The sequence below is a fragment of the Lodderomyces beijingensis genome, assembly GCF_963989305.1.
Source record: "Lodderomyces beijingensis strain CBS 14171 genome assembly, chromosome: 1".
Taxonomy (NCBI): Eukaryota; Fungi; Ascomycota; class Pichiomycetes; order Serinales; family Debaryomycetaceae; genus Lodderomyces; species Lodderomyces beijingensis.
In genome coordinates, this window is record NC_089970.1 from 2,828,155 (window position 1) to 2,849,779 (window position 21,625).

Here is a 21,625-nt window from a genome sequence, read left to right on the forward strand (position 1 = left end):
ACCTCACTCCTCCCGGATGAAAAGGAAACTCGACGCCAGCGACAACTCGTTTATCAACAACAGCGATTATGAGTCGGATAAAGCCGCAAGCGAGCATGAAGACGAGGCTCCTTCGAAAAGTGAGGACGCGGAAGGAGAGGAACATGAAGGCAATGAAGGACCAACAAATATGCTAGACCCCGGTAAAGTGGAAATTGATGCGCCACTCGCAGAACATGTTGAGGGTGCAGAAACTGCTGAAGCTAGCCACGGAACGCCAATGCCAGAGCCACTGCCGTCGGTGGTCAACCACCCGCTGCAAACCACGTGCGCCACTCCCACAAAGCCTCGACTAGTCATTGATCGGTTGGCCTTGACCAACTTCAAGTCGTACGCCGGTCGACAGCTCATCGGGCCCTTCCACTCCTCATTCTCGTCAGTGGTTGGCCCCAACGGCAGTGGCAAGTCCAACGTCATTGACGCGATGCTATTTGTGTTTGGATTCAAAGCCAGCAAAATGAGACAGGGAAAAATATCCGAGTTGATACACAACTCGGGCACCAGTCGGCCGGAGTATTGCCAGGTCGATATACACTTTAAGATGGTCTATGGCGACCCCATCCTTCAAGGAGCTGGTAATGTACCAGACTCAAGCTTGGTCGTCTCCAGAAAAGCGTTCCAGAACAACCAGTCGGCGTACTATATCAACGACAAGAAGAGCACATACACCGAGGTGACCTCATTGTTGAAAAAACAAGGCATTGACTTGGAGCACAAGCGGTTTTTGATTCTTCAAGGCGAGGTCGAGTCCATAGCGCAAATGAAGGCAAAGGCCGAGAAGGAGGGCGAAGACGGCCTACTTGAGTATTTGGAAGACATTATTGGAACGACCAAGTACAAGCAGTTGATTGAAGATACAACCACTGAGATTGAAGAGCTCAACACTATATGCCAGGAAAAGTCAGATCGGTTGGAGTTTGTGGAAAAGGACAAAAGTTTGTTGGAGGAGAAAAAGGCTGAAGCTTTAAAGTTTTTGGACCTCGAGCGGAAATTGAACCACTTGATGGGGCTCCAGTTCCGTTGCAACGCACAGCGGTACAGACTGCAGATGCAAGAGGAGGAGCAAGAAGCAAGCGAGTTGAGGGGAAAGTTGCAGGAGAGAACAGAAGCAGTCGCGGAGGTCACTAAACAGATCACCACCGAGAAGGAAAAGCAGCTGCAAACCACCAAGGAGCTAAAGCGATTGACCACTGAGATGGATCGTTTGAGCAAACAACGCAAGGACTTGAACAAGCAAAACGTTGCTTTTGAAGAAAAGTCAAAAAACATGGACGCCAAGATCAGGAAAGCAAACAAATCCGTGGCGTCGCTGACTGCATCTTTAAACAAGGCAAAGCAGAGCTTATCCACTTATGCCAACTCCTCTGCACAGTACAAAACCGAGATTGAGACGCTAACTTTGAAATTACTGGCACAGGAGGACAAGATGGCCGAGATGAGGGCAAAGCTAACAGCGAGGACCTCCGTGTTTACGCAGGAGATTGAAACCTTGCAGACACGGTTGGAGCCGTGGACGTCCAAAATCAAGGAGAATGAAAGCAAAGCCCAGTTGGTTGCAACAGAGATCAACATGCTCGAGAGCCAAATGAATAGTAAACGGACCCAGCTAGAGCAAAGCAAGCGACGGCTCAGAGATATCAAAGCAGAGGGTAAATCCAAGGAAGCAGAGTATCAACAGAAGGAGCGAGACTTGGAAAAGATTACCGAGCAGTGGGCTCTCGGCGAGGAGCAGACCAGTTTGTTAAAAGCCGGGTTGGACAAGTTGAAGCTGCAAATCTCCAAGAACAAAAACAAGCTCCATGACTCGCTTGCTATTTTGCAATCCAAGGAAAACAAAAACAGCGTGCTAGCATCTCTAAGCAAATTGGCAAAGTCCGGCAGGGTTGAAGGTTTCCACGGACGACTAGGCGACCTTGGCCGCATTGACGCAAAATATGATGTCGCAATCTCAACAGCGGTCCCAGGTTTGGACAGCATGGTTGTCGATTCCGTTGAAACCGCCCAGGCCTGCATCGAGTACTTGCGAAAAAACCGACTTGGATATGCTAGCTTTATATGTCTCTCCAAGTTGAGCAAGTTTGACTTGTCCCCGATAAACACGCCTGGCGACCCATCCAAGGTCAAGCGGCTCTTTGACCTCGTTGACCCACTTGATTCGAAATTTGCACCGGCATTCTTTAGCAAGATGTTCCACACGTTGGTCGCGCCCGACTTGAAAGAGGCCAAGGCCGTCGCCTACGGTGCTAAACGGTGGAAGGTGGCCACCTTGGATGGGCAAGTGATTGACACTTTTGGCACAATGTCAGGCGGTGGCAACTATATTCAAAAGGGGGCCATGAAGTTGACGTCCTCGCGCAGTGAGGATACCAACGAGGTTGAGGAACTGGACTTGGAGCTGTTGCGGGGGCGGATATCGGAGTTGGAGAGCAAGTACGATGACACGAGCAAGCAGTATAACGAGAGCGTGGCCGCGCTAAAGCAGGTGAAAAAGCTCGAGCCGGAAACACGGCGGGCGCTTGAAAAGTTAAAGTTGGACATTGCCGGGCTTGCATCAGAGATGAAAGAGATTGCTCAGTTGAGGAGAACCTTGTCCATAGAGCAAGAGGAGATGGACGCCACGAACCCCTTTGAAGCGCAGATTACGGACAAGCGCGAGCAGCTAGCCGTGTTGCACCGGGAGAAATCCATATTGCAATCTGAAATGGCCGAGTCGGAAACGCGCATTTCGGAGCTAGAGCGGAAGATCATGGAGGCGGGAGGTGTCGATTTAAAAGTGCAAAGCTCCACGGTTGATAGTATAAAGAAGCAGATTTCTATAACCAACGACAAGACCAGTGGGGACAGAATTGCGGTGAAGAAGTTGGAAAGCGATATTGAACGGCACACGCGAAACATTGACGAAGAAACGCGGGTCTTGGCAGAGTTGGAAGCGGCGGTCAAGGAGTTGAAAGAGTCACAAGCCGTGGTGGTGGAACAGATGCAGTCTTTGGAAGTGCAAATGGAGGTGTTGAATCAGCAAAAGCAAGAAAAGGATGAGCAGCTTGAAGTAGCGCGTTTGGAGATTGAGGAGAAACAGGCCGAGATTGCTGACTTTGAACAGTTTAAGGTTGAGATAAAGAACCAATTGGAGAAAGTAGAGGGACATTTGGAAAAGATGCGGCGTTTGGTCGCCCAGAACGAGCAAGCTCTAGACTCGATACCGGTGCGGGACCTCACTCCCTATATTTACTGGCTTCCGGACCACGAGCAGTCCACATATACCACGCCACTATTAGATAACGAGTCTGACGACGACATCGACATTGACGCTGTCAACTCCGAAGTGGAAGAGATTGAAAAGTACATGTCGACTGTGCGTGTGGATGTCGAGATCTTGAGGGAGTACGGGACCAAACTCGCAGAGTGCAAGGAGAGAAAAGACGATTTAAACAAAGCCATTGGCGATCGAGACGAGAAGCGCGACTACTGCGAGGATATGAAGAGAAAGAGACTCGACGAGTTCATGCAAGGATTCAGCGACATCTCCTCGACACTAAAGGACATGTACCGGATGATCACCATGGGAGGCAACGCCGAGTTGGAGTTGGTGGACAGCTTGGACCCCTTTTCCGAGGGCATCTTGTTCAGCGTGATGCCGCCGAAAAAGTCGTGGAAAAACATTTCCAACTTGTCTGGCGGCGAAAAGACGTTGAGCCTGTTGGCATTGGTGTTTGCTTTGCACAAATACAAACCCACGCCGCTTTATGTGATGGATGAGATCGACGCCGCATTGGACTTTCGCAACGTGTCTATTGTGGCAAACTATATAAAGGAGAGGACCAAAAACGCCCAGTTTATCGTCATTTCCTTACGGAACAATATGTTTGAGTTGGCGCAAAAGTTGGTGGGGATCTACAAAATCGACAACAAGACCAAAAGTGTGCCAATCATGAACATCGAACTAGCCGAAATGTAACTTATGTAATATTCAAGCTTTCTTTCTTCCAACTAGGTTCCACAGCACATGCATATCCCTTCTCATGCTTTCTCTTTAGCACAAAGTATGTGTCCAACACATCAATCATCTCCACCATCGATTTCGCAGCATTCACTCTCTTGACCACTTTTTTCGACACTGGCATATTTTCCAACAACTGCAGTACGTGGTGTTGCGATAACTTGAATGGCAAGCCGTAGCTCGTGGTCAACGCCATAAACACCTCGACTGCACTCCAGGGTGTTTGGTCCTGACCCGTGAAAAGTGCCGGGTTTGCTAGTATCCCTCGTGCCGACATGACACCGTCGGCACCGGTATAAGCTGCGATTCTCCGACAATCGTCCAATGTGAAGCAGTCGCCGTTGGCGATCACAGGAACCGTTTTAATGTGCAGCCTCACCATCTTGATTGCGTCCAAGTCAACAGGGGTGGACGACCGGGTGGTCTTTGTGCGGCCGTGGATGGTGATGATGTCGGTGCCCGCAGCCTCCACAATCTTGACAAACTCGATGGTTTCATTCACGTCGCTGTGTATTCGGATTTTTGTGTCAATGCAAACAGAACCCCCGTACTTGGCCTTGGCCGCTGAGATCATCGCTGCCACGAGATGCGGCTCGCTCATCAACGCAGCCCCGATCCCTTCCCGGATCTGGTCCTTTATGGGGCATCCGCAGTTGATCCCAACCCCGTCCACATGCGGCAAGATCATATCGATGAATTTCATGAAGTCCTCCACGTTGTTGACGCCCACTTGCACTATGACGCAGTGGTCCCGGGCGTTTGTAGTAAAGTCCGAATACCGAGCCATATCGTTGCGGACAAACTCACGAGCTAGTATCATTGGCGTGTAGACTATATCCACATTGTAGAACCGGCATAGCTCACGGAATGGGAGTTTGGAGTACCTGACCATGGGGCCTGCGACGCACACTGGCCGGTTCTCTAGTTTGCATCTTTGTATAATCGCCGTGGGCCTGTTCTCTGCCGGTCTCGAGGGAACTGTCATTGAGGGAATTGCACAGTTGCAGCTGAGATGAGATGAAATCTGTGCAAATACACAAGTGATGATCTGCTACACCAGCTTTAGGTACAGTCACGTGAGTAGAGTCCCACTCTAGAATATTTTCAATTTGCAAGTTACAGATAAGCAGTTGATGGAAATTTCTTTAAATAATACAAGTATATAGAAGCCAAAAAAAAAAAAAAAAAAAAAGAAAAACAAGAGAAGAAAGATCCCGCATCCTGGCCTCACTACTCCTCCTCCGAGCTTTCAGACGACACGGCATCGTCGTCGGAGCTTTCTTCATGCTTGATACCCATAAGACCGTTACTTTCTGTCTGCGCATGCCCGTTGCCCTCGTCAAACAATGCCAACTGCGACCTCAAATGCGCCAACTCGTCTAGATTGGTTCCCGACTTGTTGCCCTTCTTTTTGATCTTGACTGCCGCCTTTTCGCCGAATAAAAAGTCGTACAACTTCAACACCGTGGAGTCACCCAATTGGTCCATATCCAACTCCACTTCGTCCTCGTTGCTGATTTGCACGTCGTCCTGGATGATTTTGATCAACGCATTGAGCTTTTTGTCGGACAACGTAGGCACAACCTCGGAAACCTGTTTTTTCATTTCGTATGTGACAACCGGTTGCGGCGGCGTGAGTTTCACCTGGCTAACGGGCGGCACCGACGACTCCTTTCGCTTCGCCTTTGAGCCGCGCTTGGCAGTCGACAGTGCTGCTTTCTTCTTTTTCTTTTTAGCCGCTTGCTGCTCGCGCAATTTTTTCAAGTGGTCTTTCTTCATCTCGTCCAACTCCTTCTTCATTCTCGTCAACTGGTTCTCGAGAAACTGGATCGCGGGCACGTCGGCAATCATGGCCTCGGTTATCTCTTCCTCTTCCTCGCTCGACACCTCCTCTTCCTCCACTTCTGAAGCGGGGGGTGTTGGCTCGGGCACCGGTTTGTTGACCCATTTTTTATCAAACACGGCCTCAAGGCGGTGGCCCATCATGTTGACCTCGGTTCCCTCGGGGTTGAACGCATAGCAGTTTTTAAACACCAACCGCACGTCTCTTTCAAAATCATCTGCGCTGTCGTACTGGTTGTTTGTCAACTTGGACTGAATGGTACCGAGGTCCATGGGCTCCTTGACAACTTGGTGGTAGTTGGGGATGTTCAAGCTTACGGCATCCACGGGCGCCAAGAAGGGAAAGTTGTAGTTGTAGTGCTTTTTCGACGTCAACTCCTTGATGGTTTGCGCGCAGAATCTTAGTTCCGCTGCAAATTTTTTCTTGCGAGGCCTCACGTCGTAAGGTAGTTCTTTTGATTTCGGTGGGTGCACCGCTCTTCTTGGCCGTGCGGCGGCAACAGAGTCCGCCCTTCGTTTGTTGATGTCGGGAGACACTGCCTTTGTTTCTGTGACTCCCTGTGGTAATTCCCTCGGGGGCATGTTGAGCATGAGCTTTTCAAACTGGGCCTGGATGTTCAACGCCATTTTGGAGATGGACGCAGCCTCACCGTTGAACTTTTGGCAGTTTTCAATGATGAGATTGAAATCGCTGGTGAACTGCTCCGCACTCTCGTAGGCCTTCACGTGCAACTTCCGTTCTATAGTGGACAAGTCCATGGGGCGTTTTATGAAGTTGTAGTATAATGGGATGTTTAGTTTGACAGTGTCGACTGGGAGATGGAAAGGGGTGGAGTCTTTTAATCTCTTGATGCCCTTGATTGTAGTTAGGGCGTACTTGTATTGGTGGGCAGGCATGGGATCCGCGGGCAAGTTGTCCATATCTGGTTCCGCTGGTGGTTTGGCTGCGGGTGTGGGAGCAGAAGCCGTAGGAGGTGAGGTGGTTGCAGTAGGCTGCGTGGTTGCTGCAGCCTCCTCCTGCTGATCAGGAACCTGACTTGAGTCTCCATTCCCGTTTGTCTCCTCCGTCTCCACAGTCTCCTCAACTTGTCCATTTTCAGTCCTTTGCTTCTTCGAGCCCTCCTCGGCAGCAGAATCTTCCTCTCGCTCATCTAGTTTCCGTTTCTCCGGCGACTGAAACTCGTGATCGGTGGACATGATGGACTCTATTGTAGAAATCTTGCCATGTGCAGAAGTCCCTATTTTTTTGTTTTCTTTTTTTTTTTTCAAATGGTGGTGAAAATCTATCTCTCTCCTTTGTACCTGTGTTGTGAAAAATCGATGGAAAAATTGAATTGTATTTATACTGCTGGCTCAATGTTGTTTGTTTTTTTAATTTTTTTTTTTCCAGTCGCAATTCTCGCTCTTGAGTCGTTTACTTGTAAAGTTCCAACGCCACCTTCTCCAACGTATAGACTTTACCGTGGAAGAAGACAAAAATTATATCCCCTGGTGTCTCTTTTTTTTTTTTGCCACCTTGCCCTGTACTTGTTTAAAGTAGTTCTCATGGCGGTGTCATTCTCTCGGGGCTGGTGGATTAGCCAATAGTAAAACCAAGCTTGAAATTCAGCTGAGGGGGGGTATTTCGTGGTAGACTCCCTGTTGACTATTACTTTTTTTTTCTCACCGATGGGTCACATGATTAAAAGATTCATCGTGTGCGCTGTACCGTTGGTGCCAGTACTAAACCTTTTCCGACCAAAACTCAAGCCTAGTAACATCTGTCGGAGTACCTCACCACTGTTGACTATGTAATTGCATTTATTAGGTTATCTAGGTAGGGGCTGGGCGATACATGTTGGAGGCAACAAACTTATGGGTGACGATTCAGTGGGGGAAAAAAAAAAGGAGCCAGCAAGATTATTTTTTTATTTTGTTTTTCTGTCGACACCAGATGCATACGCGTGTTGGCTTGGTAAGGTAGAGAGTTTGAACTATTTTCAGTACTGATACAACGTTGCTCGTTACTCTTCACATTTACTATTACATGTTGATACAAAACGCATTCCGTCAATTGTTATAAATGAACAGTTAAAAGATCATTGATGGAAAAGCCTTTGTTGCAAGTGGGACACCTCCTCAACCGCGCAGCTAGCCGTTCTTGCGTGCATTTGGAGCAAAACACATGCCCACACACGGTTATCGCCGTGTCTTTCCAGTTCTTTGTGCACACCGAACACTTTGCAATCGACCGCAACGCCTCCAACTGTTGCTCGTCTTCTTGGATGATTGAGTCGGTGTTGTTGGTTCGGTACTTGTTGATTAAGCTCTCTGCGTTTGCAAACTCTTTTCTTAGTGAGTCCAACTGTAAGCTTTGTTTGTTCAATTGGTCTTTCAATTCCACCACCTCCGTGGTCATGGAAACGATCTTGGCCTCTTTTCGTTCCACATCTTTCTCTAGGGAGTCCTTGATGACGTTTAAGTTTTTGATACTATCTTGCAAGTTATAGTTATCCTGCAACGAGTTTTCCTTGATGATCTTGTAGTCGACAATTGACTTTGTCAAGACCTCGATTTTGTTGAGATAGTTCAGCTCAAGCTCGGTGAAACTCTTTACCAAATCCTGCGACTTGGCAACTTGCTGCTTCAATACCTTATTTTCACTGCTGAGCGAGTCCTTGAGTCTCATCGATGCAAAGTATTTCTGGTCCGCCTTGTTTTTTTCAATTGTTAGCTTCTTCACTTGGTTTTCGTGGTCTATTGCTGTGGACATTTTCTTCATAGCAAACTCTCTGGTTTGCTTAAATGCACTTTCGATTTCCTTAATTTCGTTATTTAGGAGTTCGATTTTAGCATCTCCGCTAACTTCAACTCGACTCTGGATGAGCTCATCGATCCTCTTTGAGTACACCGCATTCAACTCGAGAAGTGCCGCGGCAGTCTTTTGGTCTTCAATTTGCTTGGATAGCAACGTATTTTTGCCCAAAAGCTCGTCGCGTGTTGTTCTCACGCGGACCAAGTCCTGCTCTACTTTGGCCAAGGTCTGCTTCAAGCTCTCATTCTCCTTGACAATATCAGCCTCTATCAAGCTTTTGAGCTCGTTGTGTTTTTCTTCAAACTCGGTCAACTTTGCGACATTCACCGTGTTTAGTTTGCTGACTTTGCTAATCTGCTCCTGCAAGGACTGGTTGTTTTTAACAATCTTTTTGTAAATCACATTCTCCTGCAAGTCGGACTCGTCCAAGTTGTGTATCTTGCTCTCCAACGCGGTGGTTTTCAACAAAAGGGCCTTATTCGAGCCTGTCATTTCCTCGAGCTGACTGTTTAGCACCTGGTTGCACGACTTTAGCTGCTCAAGCTCCAAGTTTAATTTCTCCCATTGCTCGTCGCCTACATCGCGAGAGTTTCCGTTTTGGTCACCACTCGGCACAGGCTGCGGTGTTTCCTCTTTGACTTTTACATCTTCACTAACTTCCTTCCGACTGTCGTCGACTCTCTTTAGCGTCTTTGACGCGTTGCGTTCTCGCAGGTTGATCAAACCAAGGATTTCCTTTTGCAACTGGTCAACTTGCACCAAGAGCGACTCATTCTCCCTCGCTAGTATCTGGTTCTGGCTTTTGATGGAACTCAACTGTTGGAGCTTTGTTGCGTCAAAGTTTAGAGGCAACGTTGACGACAATGCTCTTGACACTGCTCGTCTTAGCTGTTCTAGCTTTTCGTCATCCGTTGATTCTGGAAACGGCACCAACACATCTTCATTGGTCCCTTCGTTATTGTCAAACAACGCCAATATCTGGTTGTACCATGCCGTCAACACGGTAATGACATGTTTGACTCCCTCGGACTCCATCGAGAGCCGTTTCGCCTTGCCTTGCAATTTGAGTACTTGCTCTTTATAGTTGAGCATCTGTCTGTAGATGGCCTCCTTTTTGAAATAGACAACGTCGGCCTGGCTGAGCGGGCCCTCGGTGCTGAGCTCATCTAGCACCTTGGCTTTCTTTGACGGTAGATGGTCTGTCTCAGGTGACCTCTTTCTATCATTGTCCAGGCTCATTGAAATCGCGGCGGTTTCTTAACTTGTATTTGGATATAATATGTGTTTGCAACAGATTGTTCTGTTCTAGATGAATATTCTGGTGCTGTTTAAAGAGACTGAATTTTTCTTTTCCATTTTCTTGATACTACCACTTGGGATCTTTTTTATGGCAAGTCACACGACCGTACGCTTTTAAACCTTCATGGCCGGGAATCGAAGCGGATGTTGAGATACGATTGTTGAACGTGCCATCGGTTCCGTCGACTCGTTGTGGGCAGGAGGCAAGACATGCACTGCGTTGATATGGCCTCACTTGTATCATAAAGCTCTAGCTCTCTATGGCCATAAGGGGAACTGCAGAGCTGTGTCAATAGCAACAATCTGCATGCCAGACTCTCCTTTTTCCCAATCACAGTAGTTGCACTTGCTCATTCACAATCATTTCCTGTGTTTGAGAAAGTGAAAAACATGAGCACCACGGGGGTTTACATTTGTTGAAACCACCATGTAGATGAGGTGTCAGAAGATTACCACGCATAAAAATATATGATGAAATTTGCACCAAAATTTTGGGAAAACTTTACCAGTTGCAGCAAAACTCGAGAAAACAGAATAAAGTCATCTTCCGTCTAATACAGTCAGAGCGAGTAGCTCATGGACCTGTTTTACAGGATAGGGTATGACTTTGCAAAGCTCATTGGGAAGTCACGTGATGGCTGCAAATCGGTACTGACACCCATTTCGAATCCCGCAAAGCGCAAATCAAAAAAAAAGCAAAAGATTAACAGCATAAAATGCGTCTTGAAAATTAAATACAGGTACAAACTCACCCTACTTCATTCTCCTCATATCCCTTCTCCATGCACCTGCTATCGCGGATTCTTATTCTTCTCACAGCATTGTTGAGCTGCTGCTTGGGTGTCAAGGACCATCTCTTCAAAAGCTGTCACCAGGCAGGGTTTTGCCACCGCAATCGACACTATGCCAAGCAAGTACTGCTTGATCCCGCTTTTCAGAGCCCTTACCAAGTTTTGAAAGACTCGATTAAGGTTGAGGATGGGGTTTTGAGTGGAGAGATTGAAAAGACCCTTGCGAGTGCTGCACCAGCTGTGTTTCCCTTTGAAATCAGCATCGTTGAAAACAGCTTCAGATTCAAAATGGACGAAAGGAGACCCATGAGTGAGGGCTTGGTGAATCCTAATAGATACAACGAGGCCTCTAACTGGGCGTTCAAGGATAGCCCCAGTCCACAGCAGTTTCGGCTAAAGAGACTGGATAACGAGATCACCGTCATATACCCCAGACACGAGGTTGCCATTCAGCTCAACCCGGTCACGTTTACATTTTTTTACGACGGAAAGGAGCAGATTGTCGTCAACGGAAAGCAGTTGCTCAACATTGAGCATTCCAGATCAAAAGAGAACAACCAGGAAAATCTTTTTCCTCAAGAGTCCGACTTTGATATGTTTTCCGATAGCTTTGCCGACTCAAAAGGTGATAGGTTGCCCCTTGGACCTGAGGCGGTGGCACTCGACTTTACCTTGGTTGGGTTCGAAAGCCTCTACGGCATCCCCGAGCATGCAGACTCCATGCTTTTGAAGGATACCAAAATGCATGAGCCATACAGGCTCTACAACGTGGACATTTTTGAATACGAGGTCGACTCGCGGTTGCCAATGTACGGGTCGATCCCATTGGTCATGGCAGTAAACGGCAACGTGGCAGCGGGGATCTTTTGGATCAACAGCGCCGACACCTACATCGATATCGAAGAAGACACCCGCGCGTCATCAGTGCATTGGATGTCGGAAAACGGCATTTTGGACTTTGTGGTGATTATTGAGGATAGTCCGCGGGATGTTAACCAAGTCTACGGCAAGCTTACCGGAAACACGCAGTTGCCCCTATTGTCAAGTCTCGGCTACCACCAGTGCCGGTGGAACTACAACGACATCAAGGATGTGTTGGAGGTCAACTCTAAATTCGACGAGTACGAGATACCCTATGACACCATCTGGCTTGACATTGAATACGCCGACAATAAAAAGTATTTTACATGGCACCCGGAGAACTTTGCTGAACCGGGAGAGATGTTGCAGGAGTTGAACCGGAGCAGCCGGAACTTGGTGGTGATTATTGACCCTCACATTAAAACCGGCTACGAGGTGAGCAATGAGTTGGTCACGAGAGGTATAGCAATGAAAAACGCCGACAACCAAGTGTATTATGGACACTGCTGGCCCGGTGAGTCTGTTTGGGTGGACACCATGCACCCGGAGAGCCGAAGTTTCTGGGACGAAAGCCATCGAAAATTCATGATTTCTGACAGGTACAAAAACTTGCACCTCTGGAATGACATGAACGAGCCATCGGTGTTCAGTGGACCGGAAACAAGTGCCCCCAAGGACAACATCCATTATGGCCAGTGGGAGCACCGGTCTATCCACAACGTGTTTGGGTTGACCTACCACGAGGCGACATTTCAGTCCTTGCTTGCACGATTGCCCACTCAGCGACCGTTTATATTGACTAGGTCGTATTTTGCCGGCAGTCAGAGGACAGCTGCCATGTGGACCGGCGATAATATGTCGAAATGGGAGTATTTGAAAATATCCATCCCCATGGTGTTGACCTCCAACATAATGGGGATGCCATTCGCCGGGGCAGATGTTGGTGGGTTCTTTGGCAATCCCTCGCCAGAGTTGCTCACCAGATGGTACCAAGCTGGTATTTGGTATCCATTCTTCAGAGCGCACGCTCACATTGACTCACGAAGAAGGGAGCCGTGGATGGTAGAGGAGCCATACTTGTCGAGTATCAGAAATGCCATCAGATTGAGGTACGCGTTGCTTCCTGCTTTTTACACGAGCTTTTACCACGCTTCCAGAAACGGGTCCCCCGTGATTAAACCGTTGTTTTACGACTACCAAGGCCTGAAGGACAAGGTGACGTTTGAGGTTGACGACGAATTTTTCCTTGGCGATACTGGGATATTGGTAAAGCCTGTTACGGATGCAGGTGCCAAAGAAGTGGAGTTTTTCCTTCCTCGAGATCACGAGGACATCTACTACCACTTTGCAAACGGGGTGATTGGAGAGAGACTAAACTCCCATCGGTTCAGTGTCGAGCTCAACGATGTTCCCATGTTGCTCAAAGGCGGGTCAGTGGTGCCAATGAAGCTGAGGTATAGGAGATCCACCAAGTTGATGAAGCACGACCCCTACACTTTGGTGGTGGCGTTGGACAAACAGGGAAAGGCGCAAGGGTCGTTATATGTCGACGACGGCGAAACCATTGGTGGCGAGTTTACATACATTAGGTACAAAGTTGACGAAAGGAAAGGCATTCTGGTGGAAAAGGAGGGAAATTACACACTTGCAGTCAACGTTGAAAGAATTGTCATTGTGGGAATCAAGAACAAAGTGGGTTCGGTGAGTACAGGCAAGCTTGTCGACGAGGGCAGGGGCAGAATCACAATAGTCAAACCTCATGAGTTTCCAATTGTGTTCAACAACAATGCCCGAGCCGGACACGACGAATTGTGATTATGTGTGGTATGTAGTGAACACGTTTGTGGCTGCAAAGAGACTAACTTCTTTCTTCAACTCTACTTAACGGCGGTGCCATGTCTTCACATGTAGCCCCAACCCCTATATCTGACATGCCTTGTTTTTGGCATCCAATCCCTCCTACGTTTTGTTTAGAGTAATTAGTCCATGCTATACAGTGCGGAAGTATATGTATCGTGTATTAAAGGAGACTACTATTATTAGTAAAAGGGAGACAGTGACTGAGGGAGAGCGAAAAAAGATCAACACTTTTTGGAACTTACCACCAGAGCACAAGTATAGGGAACTGCCACTACTAGACTCTATAAGGTGATTTGTAGCTGCAGAACTCTCAAACTACACTGGTAGCTCACACATTATACATTCTGGTCCCAAGTTATTTATCAACCTCCTTCCACCCGTTTACCCCGATTCAGAGGCCTGCTTTTTGCTCCTTCCGCCGACTCATGATTACATCCACAACATCACCTAGCCAGCGAAGCCAATAATTTTAGAATACAAGCCCGTCCCATTTCTATCATGTCGGTTCCTCCTTCTACAACCACATCGTTGAAGCACACCATTGCTCCCAACTCCACGCTTGCTACAACGTCAAGCTCCAACCAGAGCGGGTCCAACGACTTTGTCAAAAAGCTATTTCTCATGCTTCAAGAAGATAGTTATAAGAACATTGTCAAATGGACCCAAAACGGGGACAGCTTTGTGGTGATCAACACAAACAACTTTACAAAGGACATTTTGCCACGCCACTTCAAACATTCCAATTTTGCAAGTTTTGTTAGACAATTGAACAAGTACGACTTTCATAAAGTCAAGATTCCAAACGAGGCCAAACTGAGCTACCCTTATGGCGAAGACGCTTGGGAGTTTAAACATCCCGACTTTAGAATCAACGACCGAGAATCGTTGGACAATATCAAGAGGAAAGGCCCCACTACAAAGAAAACCGGCGGAGCGTCTCCATCGTCTTCCAACAACGGATCAAAGCCTACAAGTGCAGCTATCAAGAAGAACCCCAGCCTATCAGAAGTGAATGTGGAGACAGCAGCAAACGATTCCACCAGGGTCCCCCTTCCACAGAGCTCACACCCAGCTAGCAATCACAACTACATCCAGCTAAGTCAGTCGCAGAACCATTTGAGAGAGCAAGTTGACGCTCTCAAAGAGAGCAACCAGGTGCTAAGCCAGGAAAATGCAGTGCTACAAAAGAAATACAAGACGTTGGTGGACCACATTGTCTCCATAAATTCCTTCAACGAGCGGTACTACCGCTCCATGAGCCTCTTGATCAATGTCTTGTTGCAGTCTGGGATCAAAATTCCGCCGTTGGACTTTCCACCACCAAATGCCCTTGGCCCCGGCCCTTTTACTCACCCGGACCCAAACGCCAGCATGTCCACGGCCAACCACTTGGGCTCGCTCTCGGCAACGTCGCTTCCCAGTATATCGCAGCATTTGCAGCTGCAGTCGCCGCGAATCCCACCGCACCTCCAATCGCCCGTGGTTTCAACGCAATCGATGCAGCCGTCTGGCGGCGCCTCCACAATGGGAATGACTCAGCCAATACCTTCCCACCTAGTTGGAGCCCTGCAACAGCCACTGCAACCAGCGGTTCTCAACAACAACCGCTCCCTTTCCATCCCGAGTGGCCGTCCGCCGCAAACAGCATACTCCGCCACCAGTCCCATTAGCGGTCTTGCCACGCTCTCGCGCCTGCTGTCGGTGACACAAGCGAACCAAGCATTTCTTCCAACCAAGTCTGCCAACCAGACACTAGACCGAACTCAGTCCATGGATGATGTCCACCAGGGGCCACCACCACGAGGTTCAAACAGCGGCCAAACGCTTGACCAGCAGCCGCCTCACTTACACCGGCACCAGCAGCACCAGCACCAGCACCAACACCAGCAGCACCAGCACCAGCACCAACACCAGCAGCACCATGAGAACCACCAGCAAAGCTTGTCCTCCTCATCGCAGACCAACCCCGGAACTGCTCCTGAAGACTATGTGCATGCGTCGCCAGCGAACAACAAACCCCTCTCTCCCTTGACCAGTTCATCGGCGTCACCAAAAACCAATGTGCTACCACAGACCAGCACCACTTCCATTGCCAACCCAAAGTTCCATGTTCTCTTGGTTGAGGACGACAATGTGTGCATTCAGTTGTGTCGCAAGTTTTTGGTAAAGTACGGGTGTCAAGTCACCGTTGTCACCGACGGCCTCAATGCCATCTCCACGGTGGAAAACACCAAGTACGATCTCGTGTTGATGGACATAGTCATGCCCAATTTGGACGGAGCCACAGCGACGAGCGTGATTCGCTCGTTTGATACCAAGACGCCGATTATTGCCATGACGGGCAACATCGAGGATAACGACCTTGTGACGTATTTGCAAAACGGGATGAGCGATATCTTGGCCAAGCCGTTTACAAAGGACGACTTGTACTCGATTTTGGCTAAACATTTGTTGAAAGATGGAGATGAGAGTGAAGAGCCAATGAACAAGAAACTGAGATTAGAATAGTTTTTTAGTCTATTAGTCTATGGAATGCAATGTCAGAAAACGCGTTGCCCCAGGGTGTTTTCTTGTTGAAGCTGTTTTTGTATCGTGTGATCTCTACTCCGTGGAAGTGCACAGCATTGAAATTGTAAACTATTTCTGGCTCTTTGAATTTGCGGCTATTTCTCTTTTTGTTTGTGACAGGGGTAAACCCGTCGTTACAGGAGCCGTCATCTGAGTAATGCACAAGAACAGCCATGGTCGGATAGAGGGAAGCTAGCTTGCGCTTTGTTAGTCGGTCCGTGTGAGCAATGATGTCGTTGCCTAGAAACACCATTGGCTTGTCGGTGACTAGTATTTGCTCCATCACCTCGAGTGGAGCATGGGGGATATAGTATAGGGTTTCAGGGCCCGCCCCACCGCGATAGTGCTCCTCCACTGTGAACGGCTTGAACAACTCCATATCCAAATCGGTAAACACAGGGTCATAAAGAGACACCTCAGCGATGTTCTTGGTCTCCACCAACTCCAAAAGCAAAGCGTACTGGTACCGAGCATTTGAGCTCTCGCTGGGTGAACCTAAGGCCAAGCACCGGATGTTGGTAAAGTCCCCGCTCAATGACTCTTGAATTTCATGGAAAAAGCTCGAGTTTCGAATTGTCTCCCTGTGTGAAGCTATGCTCAACTGTAGCTGCTCCATTATGCTCTAGTCTGGATGCATTGCCATCTCCTGACTCCGCGGGAACAGAGAAACCAAAGAAAAAAAAAAAAAAGGCGAGAATCCAGTTGCCTTACACGATTGTCACTCTCACTTTTCATCCCTTGAGAAGAGTTCATCCTTGAACCAACTTCACTCAACGCAAGCACCCCCGGCTTTTTCCACATTGTCACCGTCGTTGGATATGCGCAAGTGCAAAATCTTTGTAGGATCGTCGCATCCTGAGTTGGGCCAGTTGGTTTGCGACCGGTTGGGCGTCGAGCCGGCCCCGTGCACCTTGAAAAAGTTTAGCAACGGCGAGACATCGGTCCAGATTGGCGTGAGTGTAAGAGACGAGGACGTTTACGTCATTCAAAGCGGCTCGCCGCACATCAACGACCACATCATGGAGTTGTTGATATTGATCAGCGCATGCCGCGGCGGAAGTGCAAACAAGATTACCGCGGTCATCCCGCAGTTTCCCTACAGCAAGCAGAGCAAGATGAAGAAGCACCGTGGTGCCATTACTGCCAGGATGTTGGCCAACTTGTTGGTGATGGCTGGCGCAGACCATGTTGTCAGCATGGACTTGCATGCAAGCCAGATGCAGGGGTTTTTCACCAAACCGGTGGACAATTTGTTGGGGGCGCCCACGTTGGCCAGGTGGATCCGCCACAACATCCCCGACTGGGAAAACTCGGTTGTTGTTTCCAAGAACCCCGGTGGCACCAAAAGAGTCACGGCGTTGGCCGACTCGTTGAAGATCAACTTTGCCATGATCCACACCGACAGAAGGAGAACCCAGGACGAGTACGCACGCAAGAAGGCGTTGAAGAAGGCCAAGATTATTGCTGAAGACGGTGGGGACGCTACGGAGCAGGACAACATTGTCAACGAGCTTCAGACGGCTCGGATTGTCCAGGGCCACGTGGTGGATGATGACTACCAATTCAAGAGCGAGCGTGCTCATCGGGAGGGTGTTTTGGAAAACAGTGTTCTCTGCGACTCCAACGGCTCGCACTTGACCAAGCCCAATATGTTGGACAGCGATGTGCTTGGTGGGTCGTATAACGCCGCGCAGAACTCGGACGACGAAGATGGGCCCTTGGTTGAGGAAAAGTTGATTACTCTCGTTGGCGACGTCAAGGGCAAAGTCGCCATTATCTTGGACGACATGATTGACAAGCCCAACTCGTTCATTGCCGCGGCGGAGCACTTGAGATTGAACTGTGGCGCCAAAGCCGTTTACGTGGTTGGCACCCACGGGGTGTTTAACGACAGCTGCTTGAGCGCTTTGACCGACTCCAAATGCATCGACAAGATTGTAGTTACCAATACGTATCCGATCCCGAAAGAGGAAATCGAGGCGCACAAGGACAAGCTAGTGGTGATTGACGTTTCGCCAATCTTTGCCGAATGTATCAGAAGAGACCATTTCGGGGAGTCCATATCGGTTTTGTTTGACTCGCTTACAGCCGTGGGGTAGGCTTTGTATGAGTGTGTAGCGGTGAATTTGTTAATGTAAGGATCAAAGTGTAGGTATTATCATGAACCGCGCTTGCGAGGGGGGGGGGGGTTTTTTTTTCGCGGGGGACGGTGGGAGACGGAGTGCCAGCATAAACACATCTGGATGCTAAAACCGACCCTGGTTTAGGACACAAGAGCAATAGATAGCGCAATGGAGCGGTCGATAGTGGCCACTGAGTGGTCCATCGTGGCAGACGATAGTGACTCGTCAGTGGAAGACAGTGGAGTGTCAACTGCAGACTCAATTGAAGCGGAAGAGGAGAACGGGGATAATGACACCACGGCAGCACCAGCACCTGATGACCCACTTGCCAGTTACTACGAGGCCTATGCTGATCAGTTTCTTGATTTCATAAACACAAACCCCACCACCTACCACGTTGTTTCGCACTTTAAATCCCTCTTGGAGAATAACGGGTTCAAGTCCATCAGCCAGAACAAGGCCATTGCAGAGCTCGATGCTGGGTTCTACTACACTTGCAACGGTGACCAGTCGTTGGTTGCATTTGTCATTGGCGGGAAATGGTCACCTGGCAAGGGATCTTGCTTTGTTGCAAGCCATTGCGACGCATTGAGTGTCAAGGTCAATCCCCGTGGTCTGTTGAAGCTGCGGGTGGACGGGTACGATCTTATAGGAGTGGCACCTTACTCTGGCAGCTTGAACAGCAACTGGCTCAACCGGGACCTTGGGCTTGCAGGGAGTGTGCTCGTGCAGACACCGCAAGGTGTGCAGCGCACGTTGATAAACTCGGCACCGCTCCCAATCGCGGTGATTCCGTCGCTAGCACCGCATTTTGGCGTGGATACGGCTGTTTACAACAAGCAAACCCAAGCCGTTCCAGTTTTTGCTCATCGTTCGGACGACGAGCTAGTACCTACGGAGGAAGAGCTAGGTAGCAAGTTTTTTGCAAGACATTCATTGCGATTGCTAAGGTACATTTGCGCCCTAGCTGGGGTTTCTTTGAGCTCGATAGTTGACTTTGACTTGGATCTAGTCGATGTGCAGCCCAGCTGTCGCGGAGGAGTAAATCGCGAGTTTATATTTCTGGGCTGTTTGGACGACAGGCTCTGTGCTTTCGATTCCATCTACGGTCTCATTGAATATAGTCAGCAATTTCTCCTAGACAAGGACATCTCCACCTCGGAAGCACTCAACGGGGTATACTTGGCAAACAACGAGGAGGTTGGCAGTTTGACCTCGACTGGGGCTTGTGGAGGATTCTTGATTGACACTTTAAGATCAGTAGTGGCTGCCAGGTGCAGAGAGCTCCCCGTATCGGAGGCCGTTGCGCAGTTGACTACAAACACCGTCTTGTTATCAAGCGATGTCACGCATGCATTAAATCCAAACTTCAAGGAGGCCTACTTGGAGAACAACTTCCCGCTACCAAACACGGGGCCGTCGATCAAGTTTGACTCGAATGCACACGTATTGAGCGACTCTTTGGGCAAAGAGTTTCTCACCAGAATAGTGGCTGACTTGGACGGAGTAAAGTTGCAGCAGTTTCACATACGAAACGACTCGCGGTCCGGAGGCACCATCGGGCCGATCATGTCGAGCAGCCAGAGAGGTGTCAACGGGGCACGAATGATCATCGACGTGGGTCTCCCCATTCTCAGCATGCATTCCATACGGAGCATCGCCGGGTACAAAGACGTCGGTATGGGAGTGCGCTTCTTTAAACAGGTGTTTTGTAAGTGGCGTACCGTAGCTCGAGAAATGGATGGCAAGCGGGTGTAAAATACAGAAGCGCGTCACGTGACCTCTCTTCCATGGAATTTTGTGGAAAATTCCCATCTTCTCTCTACGATACTGTCTAACCTAGATTTAATACCTTCGCATCGGCCAGTTTTAAACGCGGTCTACTTTGACAGGGCAAAAAGCCAAGTCGACCATGAGAATACCAAAGACTGTCTTGAACCTTCATCCCCCATGCTCTAGACCGCGGTTGTTAAAGGCACGCCCTGTGTCGTGCTCGTTTCGAAGGGCGTTCCATGCATCGACAGGCAGACTATTGATTGATTACGACCCCTACCTGACTCTAGGCGTGGACAAGTCGGCCGATCCCAAGCAGATCAAAAAGGCCTATTACGACCTCGTCAAGAAGTACCACCCGGATGTCAACAAGGAGAAGGACGCGGAAAGGAGATTCCACAAGATTCAGCAGAGTTACGAGATCTTGCGAGATAAGGAAAAGAAAGCGCAGTATGACCAGTTTGGGAAAAGTGCATTTGATGAGAATGGCAATCCAAGTCCCTTTGGTGCTGGTGGTGGTGCACAGGGACAGAATCCGTTCGCAGGAGGAGGCAATCCGTTTGCAGGGTTTGGCGGTGCAAGCTCAGGGGGAAGACCCTTTGGCAATATGGGGTTTGATTTTGAAGACTTGTTTCGGGAAGCATTTGCTGGTGGGAGGGGGGCTTCGGGGAGAGGCGGAGGCCAAGGAGGTGCGCGCTTTGTTACGGAGCATGTTGGGGACAATGTCGAGGTTATGAAGTCTATACCGTTCAAGGAGAGTATATTTGGCGGATCGGTGACTATCAACTACAAGGTTCTCGACTCGTGCACCACCTGCCACGGAAGCGGCTTGAAAGAAGGAGCCAAGAAGCAAACTTGTCCCACCTGCCACGGAACCGGACAGACGGCACACGTCATGGGTGGGTTCCACATGGCGTCCACTTGCCCCACGTGTCACGGCTCTGGCGTGACTATACCCAGATCCGACGAGTGCGGTACCTGTCATGGCAATGGCGTGCAGGAGATCCCCAAGTCAACGACTGTCAAGATACCTCCAGGGATCAGCAACGGCGCCCGGATTCGGATCCCCGGTGGCGGCGATGCGCCATACGTGACCAAAGACGAGTACAACCAAACGCGCAATGGAGACTTGATAGTGAGGGTCAATGTGGAGAAGGACGCCATATTCACCCGTGATAAGAACAACTTGGTCATGGACAAGGAGATTTTGATGACCACGGCTTCCTTAGGGGGCGAGATCATTGTTCCTACCTTGGACGGGCAAAAGATCAAGCTCAAGATCAGACCCGGGGTGCAAAACGGCCGCAAGCTCGTGATACCGGAAAGGGGTGTCCCCGTGAATGGCAACTTGAACAACAGAGGCGATCTCGATGTCGTGTTGCATGTCAAGACCCTCGTTCCGGAAACGCCGACCCAGACCGCGCTACTTGAAGCCTTGGCGGATGCATTTGACGACAAGAACGCCAAGCGAACCGATGCCGACTGGCAGTTGGAGCTTGAGAACGACCTGGGCAAGGAGAAAGTGCTCGATATGGATGAAAAGGATCTTCACCCTTCCAAGTTGGCGAGAATAAGCAAAGTCTTGGGCAAGTTCTTGAACTTTGACAATGGAAAGAAAGATGGTGAGTCTAAACAATAACCTGTATATATCTTATTACTATTATTATTACACGATGCA

General features: G+C 49.1%; 10 protein-coding genes across 10 annotated transcripts; 6 read left to right on the forward strand and 4 right to left on the reverse strand. All coding sequences in view use genetic code 12, as the record gives it.

Moving 5' to 3' along the window:
• Positions 1-16: 16 nt before the first annotated feature.
• LODBEIA_P11500 (uncharacterized protein) lies at positions 17-3,994 on the forward strand (the record flags this gene model as incomplete). Its single annotated transcript, XM_066971007.1, has 1 exon — positions 17-3,994. The coding sequence occupies one exon, from the start codon at positions 17-19 to the stop codon at positions 3,992-3,994; it is 3,978 nt and encodes a 1,325-aa protein (XP_066828088.1).
• A 1-nt stretch (position 3,995) lies between these two features.
• On the reverse strand, positions 3,996-5,021 carry LODBEIA_P11510 (uncharacterized protein; the record flags this gene model as incomplete). The annotated part of the gene is made up of 1 exon (XM_066971008.1): positions 3,996-5,021. One exon carries the CDS (start codon positions 5,019-5,021, stop codon positions 3,996-3,998), a length of 1,026 nt encoding a protein of 341 aa, XP_066828089.1.
• A 245-nt stretch (positions 5,022-5,266) lies between these two features.
• LODBEIA_P11520 (uncharacterized protein) lies at positions 5,267-7,075 on the reverse strand (the record flags this gene model as incomplete). Its single annotated transcript, XM_066971009.1, has 1 exon — positions 5,267-7,075. One exon carries the CDS (start codon positions 7,073-7,075, stop codon positions 5,267-5,269), a length of 1,809 nt encoding a protein of 602 aa, XP_066828090.1.
• Positions 7,076-7,934: 859 nt separating this feature from the next.
• LODBEIA_P11530 (uncharacterized protein) lies at positions 7,935-9,911 on the reverse strand (the record flags this gene model as incomplete). Its single annotated transcript, XM_066971010.1, has 1 exon — positions 7,935-9,911. One exon carries the CDS (start codon positions 9,909-9,911, stop codon positions 7,935-7,937), a length of 1,977 nt encoding a protein of 658 aa, XP_066828091.1.
• An 842-nt stretch (positions 9,912-10,753) lies between these two features.
• On the forward strand, positions 10,754-13,438 carry LODBEIA_P11540 (uncharacterized protein; the record flags this gene model as incomplete). The annotated part of the gene is made up of 1 exon (XM_066971011.1): positions 10,754-13,438. The coding sequence occupies one exon, from the start codon at positions 10,754-10,756 to the stop codon at positions 13,436-13,438; it is 2,685 nt and encodes an 894-aa protein (XP_066828092.1).
• Positions 13,439-13,981: 543 nt separating this feature from the next.
• LODBEIA_P11550 (uncharacterized protein) lies at positions 13,982-15,991 on the forward strand (the record flags this gene model as incomplete). Its single annotated transcript, XM_066971012.1, has 1 exon — positions 13,982-15,991. One exon carries the CDS (start codon positions 13,982-13,984, stop codon positions 15,989-15,991), a length of 2,010 nt encoding a protein of 669 aa, XP_066828093.1.
• A 4-nt stretch (positions 15,992-15,995) lies between these two features.
• LODBEIA_P11560 (uncharacterized protein) lies at positions 15,996-16,667 on the reverse strand (the record flags this gene model as incomplete). The annotated part of the gene is made up of 1 exon (XM_066971013.1): positions 15,996-16,667. The coding sequence occupies one exon, from the start codon at positions 16,665-16,667 to the stop codon at positions 15,996-15,998; it is 672 nt and encodes a 223-aa protein (XP_066828094.1).
• Positions 16,668-16,869: 202 nt separating this feature from the next.
• Positions 16,870-18,150, forward strand: LODBEIA_P11570 (uncharacterized protein; the record flags this gene model as incomplete). Its single annotated transcript, XM_066971014.1, has 1 exon — positions 16,870-18,150. One exon carries the CDS (start codon positions 16,870-16,872, stop codon positions 18,148-18,150), a length of 1,281 nt encoding a protein of 426 aa, XP_066828095.1.
• Positions 18,151-18,342: 192 nt separating this feature from the next.
• On the forward strand, positions 18,343-19,932 carry LODBEIA_P11580 (uncharacterized protein; the record flags this gene model as incomplete). The annotated part of the gene is made up of 1 exon (XM_066971015.1): positions 18,343-19,932. One exon carries the CDS (start codon positions 18,343-18,345, stop codon positions 19,930-19,932), a length of 1,590 nt encoding a protein of 529 aa, XP_066828096.1.
• A 154-nt stretch (positions 19,933-20,086) lies between these two features.
• Positions 20,087-21,586, forward strand: LODBEIA_P11590 (uncharacterized protein; the record flags this gene model as incomplete). The annotated part of the gene is made up of 1 exon (XM_066971016.1): positions 20,087-21,586. The coding sequence occupies one exon, from the start codon at positions 20,087-20,089 to the stop codon at positions 21,584-21,586; it is 1,500 nt and encodes a 499-aa protein (XP_066828097.1).
• Positions 21,587-21,625: the final 39 nt, after the last annotated feature.